The 18,213-nt window shown below is 51.6% G+C and overlaps 2 protein-coding genes across 3 annotated transcripts; one reads left to right on the top strand and one right to left on the bottom strand.

Annotated features, from left to right (window-relative positions):
* Window positions 1-535: 535 nt before the first annotated feature.
* MKRN2OS (MKRN2 opposite strand) lies at window positions 536-7,192 on the bottom strand. Of its 2 annotated transcripts, none has more exons than XM_051793378.1 (4): window positions 6,974-7,192; window positions 6,137-6,186; window positions 5,254-5,416; window positions 536-3,005 (listed from the first exon to the last, which is right to left on the bottom strand). In XM_051793378.1, the coding sequence occupies exons 1-4, from the start codon at window positions 7,168-7,170 to the stop codon at window positions 2,759-2,761; spliced, it is 657 nt and encodes a 218-aa protein (XP_051649338.1). In that variant the 5' UTR covers window positions 7,171-7,192; the 3' UTR covers window positions 536-2,758. The 2 variants fall into 2 exon arrangements, with proteins under 2 accessions (XP_051649338.1, XP_051649339.1); XM_051793379.1 differs by having other exon boundaries at window positions 6,986-7,192.
* A 25-nt stretch (window positions 7,193-7,217) lies between these two features.
* Window positions 7,218-18,213, top strand: MKRN2 (makorin ring finger protein 2). Its single transcript, XM_051793375.1, has 8 exons — window positions 7,218-7,337; window positions 7,996-8,124; window positions 9,423-9,568; window positions 10,306-10,610; window positions 11,935-12,149; window positions 13,201-13,311; window positions 15,265-15,409; window positions 15,927-18,213. The coding sequence occupies exons 1-8, from the start codon at window positions 7,312-7,314 to the stop codon at window positions 16,065-16,067; spliced, it is 1,218 nt and encodes a 405-aa protein (XP_051649335.1). The 5' UTR covers window positions 7,218-7,311; the 3' UTR covers window positions 16,068-18,213.

Raw genomic sequence — 18,213 nt, 5'->3', positions numbered from 1 at the left:
AAGTCCCCGAAACTCGACAACAAGGACCCGCCTCCCAGAGAGGGAAAAGAAAACCAAGCAGCCAAAGCTATAGCAAATATATATATATATATATATATATATTACATATGAGACAGATACACAAAAGGAGAATACCACACACAGAAGGGGGGGGGGGAAGGGGAAGGGAGAAGGACAAAAAGGGGCAAGGACCGAACAAGCCAAACCAACCAACCGAAGGCAAACTAGCAAAAATCTCACCACTTCCCTTCGAACAGGCAGGATGGCTAGACACGGCCCAAGGCTCTCCCCTCACGCGTGGCAGATAACGGTAGTCACTGTAGGCCTCGGCTCCAGATAAACCAGACCAAAACAGGGACCCGCCGTTCTCGAACCTCGCCGGAAAGGAAGAGAGCGAGATGCCTCCCGCTGGCCTTATTTATACCTCAAGTTACGTAAAGGAATAGCATGGAATACTTCCGTGATCACTTTTCTAGTTCCTTCCTGGTTACAAGTTGGTCTCCAGGAAGGCCTAGAGTGAAACCACCACAGGGCCTCATCCTGCCCTGTGCCAGCGAGATGCCCAGCCCAGCTGAGGTCCTTTCTTCTCTTGAGGATGACTTACTGTGCAGAAAATAACAGCTTTGCTGAGCCAGTGAGAGGAACTCAGTGCCTCTAGCTTGGCAAGTGTGAGTCTCACATTCATCACTGCTTTTTTCCCTTTTATCCAGAACCTACAACAGCTTATACACTTATTTTTGTTCCTATGGCACTGGTAGCTCTCTCTGTCCTGGCCTATCGTGTCATATAGCAGATGAGGATAAACTGCAGTTTGGATGGAGTGAGAAATAGGACAGTGCTGAGATTTGCCTGCTGTTTTCTAACTTTTTTTTGCAAGATTTAATCATCTGGAAGGCAGGTTCCTAACGCTGATGTTCACTAGTGCTAAGGCACATTAGGAAAAACAAACCAGCCAACCAACCCAGCACCTGCTGAGCTGCTTTCAAGCAGAGCCAGGAGGTTTCAGTATCAACTGTGCTGCCTTTTAAGCCTTGCTGCTTCATTCAGGAATTTGAATTCCATCTAGGCTTCCCTGCTTCCCCATGCTGTTCAGGTTTTGTGAGAACACATTTGCTACAACAGTGAGGACACATCAGAGCTGGTGGCAGTGACACACTTTGTGCTGGTTTCACTCCCTGTAAAAGGGGCTTTGCCTTCTGGGCACAGGACCTTTTCCTTGTCTGGTAGAAATCGTGTCACCTCGACCTGTTCCCACCAAACACAACCCCACAATCATGTTTATTTGGGCAATTTAGATTGTAGAGCCATGTCACAAATGCTGGAAACTCCATACAACTCAAAGTGGAAAATCTTCCTGTCTTTGCTTTCATTTAATATGACTCCTACTGGAAGGATGTAAAATGAAATGTGAATTGCACAGAAGCTTTTTCAAGCTGAACAGGTGCGGAGGTGTTAGGTGTAGGGGTCAAGGTGTTTTATTTCAAGCTGCAGAGGACTGTACTTCATGTTTCAGTGCTGGTGGATCAAATAACTTAGTTGTATCATTTGCCACTGTATTTATAATTTAGCACCTAACATACAGTACTTTAATGCAGTGAGGATTCTGCCTCAGAAACAGCACACCAGGACTTGTTTGTGAGCCAAATCCTGGCTGAGGGATTGTGCTGTGCACTGGGAGGGGGTGGACAGGTCTCTAGCAGCAGCAGGACAGTGCATTTCAAGCTGGTTGTCCCTACTTGTGCTGTGGGTGTTTTAAGTTTGGCAAGAAGTGGAAGAACACGGAGGGGGAGGCGTGCGAAGTGTGGTGTATGTGGTGTGTGCAGCTGGAGAGCACGGGGGGACAGGGTTAATGGGGTCTGTGTGTACAAAAGGGTAAACAAACCCCCAAACACTCATGAACGCTTCTCCATCTCTGAGAAAACAAGACTTGCAGCTAGACCAAAACCAGCTTACTTCATAAAAAATTAGAAGGGAAAAAAGCTGAAATTATTTTCTTAAACTATAACGTAAGTGAAGTGAAATTCCACAAAGTTCTGGACTGCCCAGTTTGGAGCTCAGCATACATTCTGTGTAATGCACAACAGGTAAAAGTGCTGTTGGAGGAACTTTGTCATTTTAACTCAATTTTTTTTTTAATTCTGTAGTTTTAACTCCAAGATAAATTCTGAGGAGTCTGTTGATTATTACAACTACTAACAGATAAGACACTAAAATATCTCTTAATACTAAGCATCTGTCTTGGTTTGAAGAATAAACATGCAAAATGTAAATTGAAAACTAAATGTATCTGGCAAAGAGGCTAGATTTCTTTGTTGTTGTATTTATTAGTAATCAGAGGAAAATAACTTTGCAGGTAGTGAATCTGCATTTGGATTTCAGCAGCACAGAAGCACATATTCCCTTTTTTCATTTGTCAATAATCAAATGTGACAGAAAAAAAACATTTTGGTTTGCTATGGCTGAAGATACCATAGTTCATTTGCTAAAACTCTTAATTACACAGCAGTCTTGATTTCTGGTAGGAAGTGTCCTTGCAGAGCACACAGTGAACGTAAATAAGAAAACATTTTTGCATATGAATAGTTGCCACAGAAACTCTCTGTAATGTGTACATCATAGATACATCATTTCACTCAAATGAACAAGGTCAGTATCCTTCAGGTTAAAATTAACTGTGTTTTTAACTAATTAGATCCTGCACCTTAACCCCTGAGATCTGGAGCCTTAAGGCTTTTCCCTGTTTCCTGCTGCAGCTGATTCAGTACAGCAGCTCATCATGCTCAGCACTGCTGCTCTGTCCCCCCTCGGGCAGGGGCACGATGTAGCAGTCCCTGTGTGCCAGCTCCAGGTGCAGGGTGAGGTACCTGGAGGCTCTTCTGCTCTGGGGGAGCACGAACCTCTCTGTGAACTCCCCCTTGCTCAGGGGCTCTTTCCCCTGCCTGCTCAGGACGTGGTTGATGAAGGCCAGGGCAAATGTGTAGCAGTTGTGCTCCTGCTCGTCATACCTGGAGAAAACACCTCCTTAGGAAGAGTTACCACTGAGCCAAGAACTCCCCAGGAACCATCCCCATCTTCCCTTCATGCTGATGGTTAAATATATTCCATTCATCACCAGCTGTACTTTCCAGCCCAGGAACTCTAGGCATAAAAACTAAGAGGCTGCAAGACGTGGCAGTAATGCATTCTTATTTTCTAGACTGACTTGGCTCTTGTTAAACCTTTGCTCTTCCCTGTATTGTTCCAAACTCTTTCCTGCAGCCCCAGTGTTAATTGTGAGGCCCCACATGTGGTGGTAACGTGGAAGCTCCTTCAAACCCAGTGCCTTCCATCGCTGATGTGCTGATACAGTTGTTGGACAATGTGCCAGTCAAACCCCACTGGCAGTGATCTGTGCCAACTGTGCAAGGACAGAAATGCTAATGGAACAGGAGTGACAGCCATTTAAAATGCTTTTGCCCTTTTTTCCTCTTTCTTTAACCTACCGGCTACCCTGTCCTAGCACTTATCTGGTCACTGTCAGAATGTTCCTTGTGTTCTCCCAAATGTTTCATGTTGTCCACTAACAGCTTCAATGACTGCATTTACTCCACTCTCTCACCACACTGTGCTGCATTTCCCCCTGTCCCTGTGTAACTGCATTTGCTCAGACTCCTGTTTGCCACCTGCCTCACCCTCAGGCTGCTCCCCTAAGTGCCTGACCCCTTGTTCTCCCCAGCCCTGTGACCCATTCCTTGCCTCGTGCTCTCAGTGGCTCCATGGTCTGTGCTGTCACAGGGAGCCTCTGGGAGGATTCCCTGTCAGCCCTGGGGGTTTCTGCAAGATCTGAGGACTGTGGCTATGAAAAGTGACCCTGAGCCCAGCTCAGCAGAACTCACTCTTCTCTTCAAAGCTCTCCTGGTTTCAGGGCACCTGAAGTGACCTGTGAGCTCCTGTTCAGTAACAAAGCTCAGCTCCTCCTTTTTGGGAAGAGTGTCTTTGGATCCAGACAAGAGAGCCAGCTCCTCTCAGTCACTGCAGGTGCTGTTGGTCCTGGCTGTGGCTGCAGTTCTTTGCAGCTGTTCTACACTGTCCTCCAGTAAATGACAAGCAATCAAGAAAATCAGAACTAGGCTCAGCCTGAACCCAGAGTTGTTACAGGATTAGTCTAGTGCAGTTCCTGTACATTGAAAACCAGAGGAGTTAATTAAAAGAGTTTTCAGCAGTTCAGTGGTTACTGGTCTAGTTGTGGAAAAACTAGGTCACTGTGTCAGGAGATAGTAGAAAAGTGAAGAAAAGCTCGTAGAAGAGATGAAAACATCTGTCTGCCTTCTGCCAGTGAGGTTTTTTGACACCAAGCCAATTTTAGTATTCCTGTTAAGGCACTGGGAATTGTAAAAGTAACACAAATCCTGTTGGTTTTACAAGTCCTGTAAACATCTAAAAATTCTATTCCAAATCAAAGTCTTCCATCTCCTGGAGATGATGGATGAGGTCTGATATTTATAGTCAGCATGTACAGAATTGCTAAAAAATGCTTTTGATTTGGTGGTGGGGGTTTCTTTTCTATTATGGCTCTGTGAAGTGACACACCCCCAGCGCCCAGGCAGGCTGTGTGTTACTTGGGCTGTTCCCAGGGACAGTCCCAGGGCTTTCCCTGGAGAGCTGCAGTGTGGGGATGTGACAGGGCATGTCTGACCTGGGCATTCACTTCAGGGCTGCATATTCTTGGTGGGACACACCAGCTTATTTCAAAGGGTGAGGACACCTTTCTGTATTTGCCCATCCAGAGCAATGTTATGGACCAGGTGGAAGAGCTGGAAATGAGCCTGCTGCCCATTTCTCACCACTGACAACCAGAATGTCACCTGGGTGTCAGATCTGGGCAAGAATCCCAGCGTGGTCAGCTTTTAAATGCAAATACACCTAAAACTGCAGAAACCTTGAAAAATAATCCCAGAATGGCACCTGGCCCTTTGTACTGAGCAGCAGGTAGGTGATGTTTCATTAAACTGGGGGTTTCATGCAAAATTCCCTGAAATAAACTCGTTTTAGAGCTTTCATGTTCCAGCACATAAATTTGTACTTAAGACTGAAGAATGCTGTGTTTAGCCAGGCCAGGGAGGTTCAGGACAGGCTGACAGGGTTGTCCAGCCTTGGAAAGGTGTGTTCTGAAGGAGCACAAGGCTCTGGATGACCCACAAGCCCCCCAGGGTCCAGCCCCATTTATCATCCCAGACTAAAAACTCCATTACACCCACATTTCAAGCCACATACCTGTGAGGAAGCCAGGCCTCTCCCTCGGAAAATTCCTCCAGGAGGTTGTCCCACTGCTGCAGGAGCTCCACCATGTGTGGCTGGACCAGGGGGATGCAGATGCACTGCTCCCACCCCGAGTGGGCCCTGTGCACACCCTCCTGGTCATAGTTGTACACCACCCCTGCAACACATAACAGGCTGGCACTGCACAAACAGCCTTTTGGGGGTTATGTTTTGGGATGAAAGCTATGAGTTTTCCATAATCCTGTTCTTTCTTAGGCTGGTTACACCACAGTTTCCCATCAGTGCCCAGTAGGAACTGCAGGCCCGGCTTCCAAAAACTTGCTCTGAGTTTCAGATGCCTTTTGGTAACAAGAGCAACTTAAGCACAACCAGACTTCATTTTTAACCCCCAAATTAGACCATCTTTATATTAATTAAACACCTGAGGTGACATTTTGCAGGCTGGGCCTACTCTGCGGATAACCCAGTAGGATTTTTAACGTGGCTTTTAAAATGTTTGTTTTTAATTAGGGGTATTTTTAGAACTACCAAAAACCATATTTAATTCATTGTAACTTCTTTAAAGTAGGCCTGGCTTTTCCTTTCCCTGTGTCGGGGTGGAAGGCACCTGTCCATTCCATCCAGTGCCATGTGGAATGTGGGATATGACTTTCACTGGAGCTGTGTCTGCTGCAAGGTGGGATAGATGCTCGGACTCGGGATGTTTCCAGGATCTCCGTGACCCTCTCCTGGAGGAGCCCAGCAGAGCTCCCAGCTCTGGTCCCTGCAGCCCCCCCAGGGCTTCTCAGCGAAGCTGTGCCAGGCCCGGGATGCTCCGAGCTGGGCCGGCCCCAGGAGCACAGGGGGTGAGGGGGCTCTGGGCACGCGGTGTCCTTACCCCGGGAGTCGGTGATCCCCACGTGCAGGTCAGAGCTCCCGTCGTACCCCCTGGAACAGGAGCAGAGTGTTGGATCAGGGCTCGTCCCTCGGGAACATCCCCCCATGTGGGTGGGGGGCAGGGCTGCAGGGACACCCGGGCACGGCAGCTCCGCTCCGGAGGGGTCAGCCCTGCCCATTCCCATACCCTGCCCTGCCCATTCCCTGCCCATTCCCATACCCTGCCCTGCCCATTCCCTGCCCATTCCCATACCCTGCCTTGCCCATTCCCTGCCCTGCCCTGCCCATTCCCTGCCCATTCCCATACCCTGCCCTGCCCATTCCCTGCCCATTCCCATACCCTGCCCTGCCCATTCCCTGCCCATTCCCTGCCCATTCCCATACCCTGCCTTGCCCATTCCCTGCCCTGCCCTGCCCATTCCCTGCCCATTCCCATACCCTGCCCTGCCCATTCCCTGCCCATTCCCATACCCTGCCCTGCCCATTCCCTGCCCATTCCCTGCCCATTCCCATACCCTGCCCTGCCCATTCCCTGCCCATTCCCATACCCTGCCTTGCCCATTCCCTGCCCTGCCCTGCCCATTCCCATACCCTGCCTTGCCCATTCCCTGCCCATTCCCATACCCTGCCTTGCCCATTCCCTGCCCTGCCCATTCCCATACCCTGCCTTGCCCATTCCCTGCCCATTCCCTGCCCATTCCCATACCCTGCCCTGCCCATTCCCATTCCCTGCCCATTCCATTCCCATTCCCTGCCCATTCCTATTCCATTCCCATTCCCATTCCCTGACCTCCCCCCGGCCTTTCCCCCCAGCTCCCTGGCGCCCCCTGGCGGTCACCGCAGGAATGACCCTCGGCTGGGCCTGACGAGGAAGGCGCGGGGCTGTCCGTGTCCGTGCCGGAAGGGGCAGTTCAGCCGGACCGGCGCCGAGGCCAGCCCGCCAGCCCCCAAGGCCCCCCCGCACGCGGGGCATTGCGGGGGCGCGCGCCGGCAGTACAGGAGCGCGCGGCAGTGGCGCACGCGCAGCACCGCCATCGCCCCGCGCCTCCGCCTAAAGCGTCCGGGCGGGAACAACCGCCCAGTGGCGGCGGGGCCGGGCAACGGCCACGCCCCCCGCCCCGCGGAACCCGCGTGCGCGGCGCGGGGAGCCAGCCGGGTGGACAGAGCAGCGGCACCATGAGCACCAAGCAGGTGACGTGCAGGTGAGAGGGGGGACGGACAGACGGGCACGGACACGCGGACAGACACGCGGACACGGCCCGGACGGAGCCCCCGCACGGCACTGAGCCTCCCCAGCCCGGCCCGGCCCGGCCGGACACCCCCCGGGTGTCAGAGCTCTCCCTCAGCCCCTCACACACCCACACTCCCCTCACAACTTCGCTCCCCCCACACCCCTAAAACACTCTTCACCTCCTCGAACCCCCCTCACACCCCGACACTTCCCCACACCCCCCTGGAACTCGCTCACAACCCAACACCTCCCTTTACTCTCCTCACTCCCCTCCCCCCCCCCGGCTCGCCCCTCACCCCCAGCCCAGTCCCGCCTCCCCCGGCGTGGTACCGGGAAAGCAGCGAGGTTGGGGCAGGAAGGCCCGTCCGAGTGACCGGGGGGTTCTCCACGGAAAGAGTGGCCCGACATTAGCAGGGGCTGCCCAAGGGGGTTTGGAGCCCGCACCCCTGGAGGTGTCCAAGGCACTCAGTGCCCTGGGCTGGGGGACAAGGCGGGGATCGGGCACAGGGGGCACTCGCTGGCTTTTCAAACCTCCGTGATCTTGTTAGGAAAACCAAACCTAACCAAACCAGGGTGCTCTGTGTTGTCCCTCCAGCAGGGCCCGCCCTGAGCCGTCTCCTCCCCCACAGGTATTTCCTGCAGGGAGTGTGTCGGGAGGGAAGCAAGTGCCTGTTCTCACACGATCTGTCCACCAGCAAGTCCTCCACCGTCTGCAAGTACTACCAGCGGGGGCAGTGCGCCTACGGCTCCCGCTGCAGGTAACACGGCACGGCGGGCTCCCTGCCCCGCTCCCGCCCACCCCACACTCTGGGGGGCACAGCGGGGACAAGAGCACGAGGGGAGTTAAACTGAACGCGAGCTTTGCCACAGCCACAACCAGGTTTTGGATCCAGCAGTACAGTTCTGCTCTGGTGTGGCTTCAGCAATTGTTTTACTCTGTAGAAGTGAAACTTGAGGTTTCAGGTGTGTTTTTCATCCAGTTCTCCCCGCGGGAAGAGCTGTTGGATGCCCAAAGCAGGGCTGCAGCTGCACATGGAATGGCCTCTGGCAGCAGGGCTGGCTCCATGTCCCTGGAGAGCCTGGGAGCTGCTGTGCTCGAGCCACCTCCACGTACATCCCAGTTACAATTCCTGGGATTCCAGCTCTGCCTCAGAGCACTGCCCCCTCCTCGTGCCCCCTTGGAAAGCTGAGCAGTTCCACACCTTTCCCTCTAGCCTTTGTGTTAAAACTCCCTGAGGAATGCTCTGGGAAATACAGTGGAGGGGCTGATGTTGGTACATTGGTACAGCAGGGATGTGCCCCGCTCCTTCCCAGAGGTGCCTGCACCTGGGAGAGGGATCTCTCTGTAGAGTTCCCTCCCTTTGCCTGGTTCATGTGCCAGACTGGATCAGGGGGTTGGACACCAGTGATTCCCACAGCTCCCATCAGCTGCCCTGGAATTGTGTGGGACGTGGCTGGGGGCTGTGTCACTCAAAAGGCTGCAAAGTGGGGTTGGTTCTGATCCAGCTGTTTTGCTGGAGTTTGGGCACTCAGTATCTGTGGGCATTGCAGGTCCTCAGCACAGCACCAGGATCAGAGATGGGCAATATTTTTGTTCCCATGAAAAATATTGTAGCATTTGGGTATGGCCATGGCTTTACTGGACCAGCCCCTTTACTGCCCGGGGTGCTCCTGCTCTGCTGCTGGAGGGTGTTTCCATAGTTTTACTGGACGTTTTGAGTCCTTCAGGAACTCAGAAGCCCTTTATCTCCTGTGTGGAGATTCCGCATCCTCTCCCGTGGTGGGGAAGCACAAGGTCTGGGTGCTGCTGCCTGCAGGAGGTGCTGAACTGTGGCTCCTTCCTGCACAGGGCCAGTGCTGCTTGCCTGGGGAGTGGGGAGGTGTGGGGGTGACAAGATCCACCCGCCACGGCCAGTGCGGGGCCAGCGGTGCCCCTGGAGAGGGACACACACGGCCGGGACCCTGCCGGAGGCTCAGCCCCTTGGACACCGTCATGAGCTGCCCTTGTGCTTGTCCCCAGCGCCTGTGCTGGCTGTGACCCCCTTCTCTGTCCCAGGTACGACCACGTGAAGCTCCCGGCCCCGAGCGGGGCCGCGGCCGCGCCTCCCCCCGCTGCCCCCCTGAGCCCCCGGCAGCCCCCGGAGCACGGCCCCGGCACCCGGAGCAGGAGGGAGAAGAGGACGCTGGTGCTCAGGGACAGGAGTGAGTGGGAGGGCGCCGTGCTTGTCCTTGGGGCTGGGCGGCAGGGAGGGGGGGTGTCCTCCTTTGATTATTTGAGTTCCATGGCCAGCTACAGAGAATTCCTGCCCGATGGAGTCTCCTACCTCGGAACACTCGTGCCTGTCCTCCCTTCCAGTGGCCTGTGGAGGGACTGGCTTTGAGCTCCCTGAGGGATTTTGTCCACCCTGACGGGAGGGTGGAGCCAGGGGGGGTCGGGCTCTACTCCCAGACAATCAGCAACAGGACAAGAGGAAACGGCCTCGAGCTGTGCTCTCGAGGGTCAGGTTGGACATCAGGAGGAATTTCTTCCTGGAAGGGGTGGTCAGGCTTTGGCAGGGGCTGCCCAGGGAGGTGGTGGAGTCCCCATCCCTGGAGGTGTCCAAGGAAGGACTGGACGTGGCACTCAGTGCTCTGGGCTGGGGGACAGGGTGGGCATCGGGCACAGGGGGGACTGCATGGTCTCACATGTCGTTTCCAGCCTAAATGATTCTGTGATTTTTTTTAGTCTATTTGTAAACAGAAAGCAGCTGAAGAAATCTTGCAATTGAACTTTTCAGTAGGTAATTTGGGAACATTCCTGTGATTTGTGAGCAGAAGGAGCTTAGAGATGAGATTTCATTGAGAAGAAAACTTTAAAAAAGCAAACGCAGCTGTTGCTCCTGGGAAGGAGAGGCTGTGGAGTGCCCTGGGCCGTGCAGTGCCTGTGTCTGTCCCCTCAGATCTGTGCGGCTCAGGAGAGGAGAAGCCGCCCCCGGGCGCCCCCGGGGACGGGGGGAGCTGCAGTGAGCCCGCGGAGAGCCTGGAGGTGAAGCCCCACTCGTACCTGGAGGCCATCTGCAGTGGGCTGGCAGAGCCCGGGCCCGAGGTGCCCTGCGGGGCCGGGGGGCAGCTGTGCCCCTACTCGGCCCGGGGGCCGTGCCCCGTCGGGGAGCGCTGCCCGTACCTGCACGGGGACCTGTGTGACATCTGCGGCCTCCACGTGCTGCACCCCCACGACCCCGAGCAGAGGAGGGCCCATGAGATGGTAAGGACAGGGCACCCTGGGGGGCTTGGCTCACTGCAGGGCTGGGTGTTGGCTCTACAGTGTTTTGTAGCAGAGCCAGTCCCAAAGAGCTGCCGTTGTATTGCTTATCCAGCTAGAGAATGGTTCTAATAGTGGTGTGTTCAAGCATCTGGGGCTTAACTGGGAGCAGTGATGCAGGAATCACCTCGTTTTTTCCTGTTCCACCCCTGTCAGAGACTGGCCTGCAGCCCTCTCCCAGCACACTGAAACTCTGCCAGAATGCTGGGTCAGCCGGTGCCTCGGTGCACGTCACAGACACTGGGACAGGAACTGGGGCTGCTGTGCTCTGGGATGGCCCTGCTGGGGCAGCTTGGCACCTGCTCCTGGCTGGGGCTGGACCCAGGGCACGGGCAAGTGGGGACACATGGGAGGGAGCACAAAGATTTTGGGCCTGAACTTGCAAGCATTGGTGAGGCATTGGCTGGGTAAGGATGGGATGAAGGGTTGCTCGTTCCTCTTCCTGGCTACCAGGTTTACATCAGGGCTAGCGAGGAGCAGGAGCAGAATCCAAGGGGTTAAAAAGCTCAGGGTTTGTGCAGTCTGTGTGTACTTTTGAGATGTGCTGCTGCAGGAATGCTCCCTCCTCCCGGGAGCTGCTTGGTGCCTGGGTCAGTGTCCAGGCACTGGTGCTCTCAGAAGCAGAGCTGTGTGCTGGATGAGGAGCTGCACTAGTCAGACGTGCCACTAATGGGGAATTATTTTGTGTCCTTTGTCATTATGATTATAGTTTGAAGTCTTGTAAATTTATATTACTTTTCAAGCCCTGAGACCTTTGAAAAGTAAAGAGGTAAAACTGTGCAGGTATGAGCAGCAGCTCACCTTGTGGTTATGGATTGTCACCGTGGGGATGAGAAGTGCTGGAGGAAACCCTGAAATAAGAGCCTAATGCCTTAACTGCCTAAAACTTAATATCCAGTGAGTGAATGTGGCCTTAATAATAATCAGAGTAACAACCTGAGTGTGGCACTTGTTCTGGACCCTCAATGTGATGTTTTTTCGAGGTGTTTGAAGCATTAAATGATTCAATACCTGTTCCATGAGAGATACAGAAAGGGGTAAATGAAGAGTGCTCAGGCATCCTTATTTCTGACAGTTCTGAAGCTGCAGAGACCATTGAAGGCTGAAATAAGTGATTGGATTTAATGTTCTTGAAATGAAATGATGACGGGTAGGAGTGATGCCCTTAGTGAGTGTTGTGTGGTTTTGCTGTCACAGACCCTTTCCTCAGACACTTCTGTCCCAGCCTGGCAGGGAGTGTACTGACACTGACCTCTGTCCCCCACAGATGTGCATGGCCACGTTTGAGCATGACATGGAGAAGGCCTTTGCCTTCCAGGCCAGCCAGGACAAGGTGTGTTCCATCTGCATGGAGGTGGTGTACGAGAAACCATCGGCCTCGGAGAGGAGGTTTGGGATCCTGTCCAACTGCACCCACACCTACTGCCTGTCCTGCATCCGGCAGTGGAGATGTGCCAAGCAGTTTGAGAACCCCATCATCAAGTGAGTGTTCTCCTGGGCCCTGCCACTGAGGGGCTTTCAAAGGAAACTGCTGAGCAGGGATTCTGGAGCTGGAAATATGAGCAGAGAGCTCAAGGGCTGGCCTGGCCAGTCCCAGGACTTGGCTATGAGAGCTGTCTCCAAGAGCAGCAGGACACTTGGGGTGTCCTTGGGTGACAGTTCACTTAATACTCTGGCTCTATGTGAGAAAAGTTTGGCCCTGTCCATGTTGTTGGGGCAGAGTGCAGACAGGGGGGCTCTGGAGCAGCTGGGACCTCATTAACCTCTGCCCCTCACAGTGACCTGTGTGCAAGAACAGCAACTCCTTTTCCTATGTAGGTGCTTCATTATGGGACTTTTCTCTAAATTGTGGCTTACTCCAGGTAAAGGTCCCACTAATCACACCTTTATCTGTGTCTGAGTAAATGCCTTCATCTTCTAGCTCAATAAAAAATGTGTTCCAAACATGTTCCTCCTCAGGTGAGAGAATTTAAAACATCCAATCAGTTTCCTTTTTTGAGCATATCTCTCTCTTAAGTTACAAACACACTGAGGAAAAGATGGGAAATATTTTCATTCTTCTGCCAAAATAGACTTTTCTCCACAACTTTTACTACAACTTTCGTTGAAGTGAACGTCAGCTCATTGCATTTCCAAAGGCTGAGACACCTTCATTTGTGTTTCTCCTCTGGTTTGGCTTCCTGCTGCAGGGGGGCTGCAGCACTCACAGAGTAGACAGTTTGTTTCTGCTGATCTGCTGGGATTGGCAAATACAGGTTTCTGTGCGTTGAGGAAATACCTGTTGCTTTTGTTCAAGTCCAGAACCAAACAGGAGCCCTGACTGCACTGAGCTGGATGATTTCAAGTGAACTCCAAAGCAATGCACCCCAAAGTGTGCTGTGCTAACGTGGGAGGAGGAGCTGCTGCCTCAGAGTGACAGACCAGCCCCTTCCCTCGGAAAACGCTGCTGCTGGCACGTGTAGGAGGGTGTCCCTCCTGGGAGGGTGTCCCTCCTGGGAGCAGCAGAGGTAACAGGCATCACTGTTTTGTTCAGGTCGTGCCCCGAGTGCCGAGTGATCTCTGAGTTTGTCATCCCTAGTGTGTACTGGGTGGAGGAGCAGGAGAAGAAGAATGAGCTGATTGAAGCCTTTAAGCAGGGAGTGGGGTAAGTTCAGTAACACACACTCTGTGTGTTGTTCTTTAGATGCACCAAGGGTCAGTCAATCGCCGAGCCTGCATTTCTAAACTTCTTGTAATTCCAGCCCATTGTCCAGAGAACTGATCTCTGCTCACTCCTCTGCTTAACTTTGTGGCTGCCATGAAAGGGTCTGGCCTGTAATTGTAGATCAGAAAGTATTCAACCTCACTGTGCTCTGAAGTGTTGAAGTTATTTCAGCTCACTTGCCAGAATTGGCTTTACGTGGCTTCTGTTTATCCCTCAGACACAATCGCCTGGACTGTTGTTGGTTACTGAGAACAAACAGGGAAGGAAAATGTAATGGTCTCCTGCAATATGGGATAAAAAGTCATGGAGCTTTTGTAATGTCTGCTGGAAATGGCAGATACTCCAGGACTGCATTCCTTATATTGTCCAACAGGGATACTGGGAGCATGGGGAGAGGGCAGTGCTGGAGCAGCTCTGTAGAGCTGTGCTTGCCTGGGATGTGTGAGGGCTTTGTGGTTCACAGAGCAGGGAGATACCATTTCTTATCTCCTGCTTCCTGTTTTTAGGGTGACCAGGCAGAGCTGGGCCTGACCCCAGTGAGCTTGGTCTGTTTTGCTGATGGTTTGCAGCTTTATTCTGTGATATGCATCCACCTTTAAACAGGAGTACAGGAAAAAATGGGCCTTATTTAGACCCATCTTACTGTGGCTGCAGCTTCTCAGCTGCTTGAAGACCTGTAGAGCTCAGCAGAAGAGTTGAAAGCAGTGCTGCTCCATGAAACACTTATCCCAGCATCTTGTCTTCTAGTAGGCAAAATATTTGAATGAAATTAAGCACTTAAACTGCAGTTCTTCAGATAGGGGTTGTTTTCAATCCCCCATCACTGGTTTGGTTTATTTTAGCTCCTAAAGACTTTGGATTGAGGTGGTCAGTTGTGCTCCAGAGCCTTAGCACAGTTTTTAAACAGCCCTGTTCCCAGCAGGGTCAGCCTTTGTGCCACTGCATAGAGGTGTAGGTGGTCTTGGAAGTCAAGTTTGACTCTTGTCACCCGTTGTATAGGAGAGGGTGTAAAAAGAGGCTTTGCTGAAGTGCTCAGCTAAGACTAATATATTACAGGTTATGGGTAAAATGTCTTTGGTACAGAAATTCTATGGATAGAGCTCTTGGCAGTTAGTTTAATTTGAGGATTTGGTGTTGGTGGAATGAAAAAATGCTAATAAGATGCTGCTGAAGTGGAGTCTAAGCCAAGAGCTGGAGTCAGGCCAACACAGGATGAAAAAAGTCAGACCAAGAAACCTGGAAGTTTGGAAAAACCTGTTTGAGTGTTTGGGTATTCTGTTTGTTAGGGTTGATCTTTGTGCTCCATGTAGTTGCTATTGGATAGACTGTATCTATGTCTTAGGAATCAGTTCCATCACTATTTTCATATTAACAAGTTCCGTTGCATTTTCCCTGTAGTTTCCTCTTCAGCTGTTTTCAATCCAACCCCCCCCAGGTGCTATTGTACAAATTGTGCAAAGATCAACCCTGTGACAAGTTGCTGTGCAGCCTGGACACCTTGGCTGAACAACAAAGATGAGGAAACATAAATTAACAAAGAATTTTCAAAGGAGATGAGGAGGGGAACTGGTTCTTAAAAATGTAGTGGTAGAAAAGGCAGGAGAAAAGATATCCTAGAAAAACAGCAATGGATTGGCCCATTGTGGTGCTCTTTGAACATCCTTCACTTTCCACAGCTTAAAAGGAAACTGTCTGTTTGATTTATGATGCTGGGTTTTTTATGTGTTTGTTTTAACAGTGATCTCTGCCCTCTGTTTTGGCTGCTCTGAGGGAAGGGGAGGCCAAAGCTCTGGGTGTGAGAACTGAAGCATCACTAAGGCTGAGCCTGGGGACTGAACTGCAGCTCCTTCCTCCCCAGCTGGAGGCAGTAACTCTCTCTTCTCATTGAATCAGGAAAAAGCCCTGCAAGTACTTTGAGCAAGGGAAGGGGACGTGCCCCTTTGGTGGGAAGTGTCTGTACCTCCACGCGTACCCCGACGGCACCCGCGCCGAGCCCGAGAAACCCCGCAAACAGCTGAGCTCCGAGGGCACAGTGCGGGTGAGCAACGCTGGGGCACTGCTCTGGCACCCTCTGCAGGGAGCAGGGGCTGCTGGGAATGTGCTGTGCCCTGCAGGACAAGTGGAAAAAGCACCTCTCAATGCCCCTTGGGGCAAAGGTTTGTTCTTAGGGGAAGGAAAATGCACCTCATTTAACAGCAAAATATTTGCTCTATTTTTTCAGCTAGTCCTTCTCAGGGCACACCTTTCCTCGCAGCAGTTCTGCCCTTACAGCTTTCAGCCACACTGCTAAAAGCCCATGTCATGTGCCTGCACAGAGCTAGCCCTAAGGGCAGCTAAAAAGGTTTAAAGCCTCCTCAGAAACTCGTCCTGGCCTGCATTTGGTGCTGGCTGTGTCCACTCCCCCCTTCGTGCAGAGAGGGGTCATCACCCTGAGCTCACCACACAAACCCAGCTCTGCAGTCCCAACTCAGGGCTGTTCTGCTGAGGAAGGGCTGCCAGGGCAGAGTTCAGCTCTGGGGCTGGTTCCTGCTCAGGCACATCTCTCTCTGTTGCAGTTCTTCAACTCGGTGCGTCTGTGGGACTTTATCGAGGACAGGGAGAGCCGGGCGGCGCCGGACACGGACCAGGTCACGGAGCTGGGGGAGCTGTTCATGCACCTCTCGGGGGCTGAGGAGGACCCCACTGCTGCCCAGTGAACAGCACAGCCCCCCACCCACAGCAGTGCAGCTGTTGATTAGCCTTGCCTTTACCCTCTGCAGCACAGGTAGAACAAACGTGCCCTGTGGTTTACTGTGCAGTCCCGGTGAAGTTTTCAGATAGTTTTTGTATGGCAACAAAAATACTAAAATATATTTAAAAAAAAAAATTGACTGCATGGAAAAAAGAAATCCCTTAATCACAAGAGGGTTTTCTCCCTCTCTGGCCCAACATATGCTGTCTTGTGAGCTGAGTGGTAGTGTAAATACAGTGCCAGGTAAAGCTTAAGCTGGTAAAAACTGTTGCTAAATAGAGTTTGGGTGCTTTTTTTTGTTTTCTCCACTAAATCAACTAAATGTATAACTACAAAACCCACTGGGAACAATGGTTAGTGTACATTTTTCTCCTTAAAAAGGAGACCTGAGATTTAAGACCTTACACATTATACCTCAGACAGTACCTAGAGTTCAGGATAAAGTTTACTGCACTCTTGGGGTGGATGTCTTGGGAGTGGGGCTGGACAAGGCCTGGCTCTCCCAGACAGTCCCAGTTGGGTTCCCACCCTTGTTTTATGCAAACTGAAGTGCAGGGAGGCAAGAAGTGGCTCTTGGAGCAGCTGCTGTAAAGCAAATGCAGCTGCACTGATTCAGAAACTCGAGCAGAGCAACACTGGTGTCACAAGGCAGAGCTAAATTGAACTTACAGCACAAACTGGAGCTTGGAAACTGCAGCATGAGAGAAAGATATTGTCAGTAATCAGATCCACCGTCCTGCCCCAGAACTGGGAGTGGCTCTGCAGCTGCTCTCTGTCTCCATCTGCATTTCCCAGAGCAAGACCAGCAATGTCGGAGGCACAGCAGGGGTGAGGGATTTAGGCACATCTCTGCTGAGTGAACAGAGTTTACTGAATTCTGGTTTTGTTAAAAATGGCATTCATGTTTGTGCTGCAAAGGGAGTTAGATTGTGAAATTTGACACACAAAGTTGATTCTGCTCAGTCATTTGCATGAACTTTGCAGTTAAACTAAGAATTGTGTCTGGACACAGGTGAAGTGGCTGCTGAGTCACAGCATGAACACACCTGAGCTGTTACTGCCCCTGCAGGGGAGGGGAGCTCAGGTTCTCTAAATACATCCCTTGGGATTAGAGTGAAACCACAATGAACGAACAGTGTCTGTAAATATATATATGTGTGTGTGTATATGCACATATATGTAGGCTTTATTTTAGAATGATTCAGTTAAAGTGGAAAGCAGGGATGGAGTCAGTTTGGTTATTATCTATATTAATATAGCAACATAAAGGCATAACAGTAACACTTCTGAAAGTGTATAAGGGAAAGAAAGAAAGAGAAAGGAAGCATCAAAGTAGAAAGATCTCACCCCATGTGGATCCAGCGCTGAGGTTTGGTTGGTGCAGCTTGCATGTCCATGGGTCAGTGATGGTGACATTCCTGATCCATCAGGGGAGGGGAAGAGCCACGGAACACCAAGGTCAGTGGATAATGTTCCTTCAGGGTTAGGTGGGAACACCCAGGTACCTCCCCTGGGTGTGAGGCAAAAGGGAGGAACCTTAATCTGGGATTCAAACACCTGCCAGTGGTACCCGGTTAGTGACCCAGGATTATCCACTGCTGGTTGGCTTTTCTGGGTCAGAAGTGGAGCTGAGAAAGCCCTGGATGGCAGCCCAGCACCTGTGTAGGGGAGAACTGCCCTCTCTGTGCCCAACACTTCCCCCAGACTGAACATGCCAGGTTTGCTCTCTGTCCTGACCTGGGAAATGGAACTTGCCCAGAAATATTTCCCCCTGGAGTTAATTTCTAGCAGTACTTACTGCAGAGTCAGGCCTTGCCTTGTGTCTGTAACAAACACCAATTCTCAGCTGCTTTACAAAACTGGCCCATGGAGGCACAGCAAAGGTCTCACTCAAGTCCTGTTAGTACAGCTGGTCATCACTAATTACAAAGATGAAGGAAAATCATCACTGAGGTGTCATACAATAAGATGAATGTTCAAGAGCACCTGCCCAAACATACTTTCTACTTCAAAATACTCACAACAGCCCTTACCCTCCCACTGAAATTTGTTTCTAGGTGCTCCTGTACATATTTTTTCCACAAAGAAATAAAATACATCCAAAAAGTCAA

This window comes from Manacus candei, unplaced genomic scaffold (assembly GCF_025592945.1).
Source record: "Manacus candei isolate 608988 ecotype Guabito, Panama unplaced genomic scaffold, ASM2559294v1 h1tg000036l, whole genome shotgun sequence".
Lineage (NCBI taxonomy): Eukaryota > Metazoa > Chordata > Aves > Passeriformes > Pipridae > Manacus > Manacus candei.
This window is presented reverse-complemented; position numbering and strand designations above follow the sequence as displayed.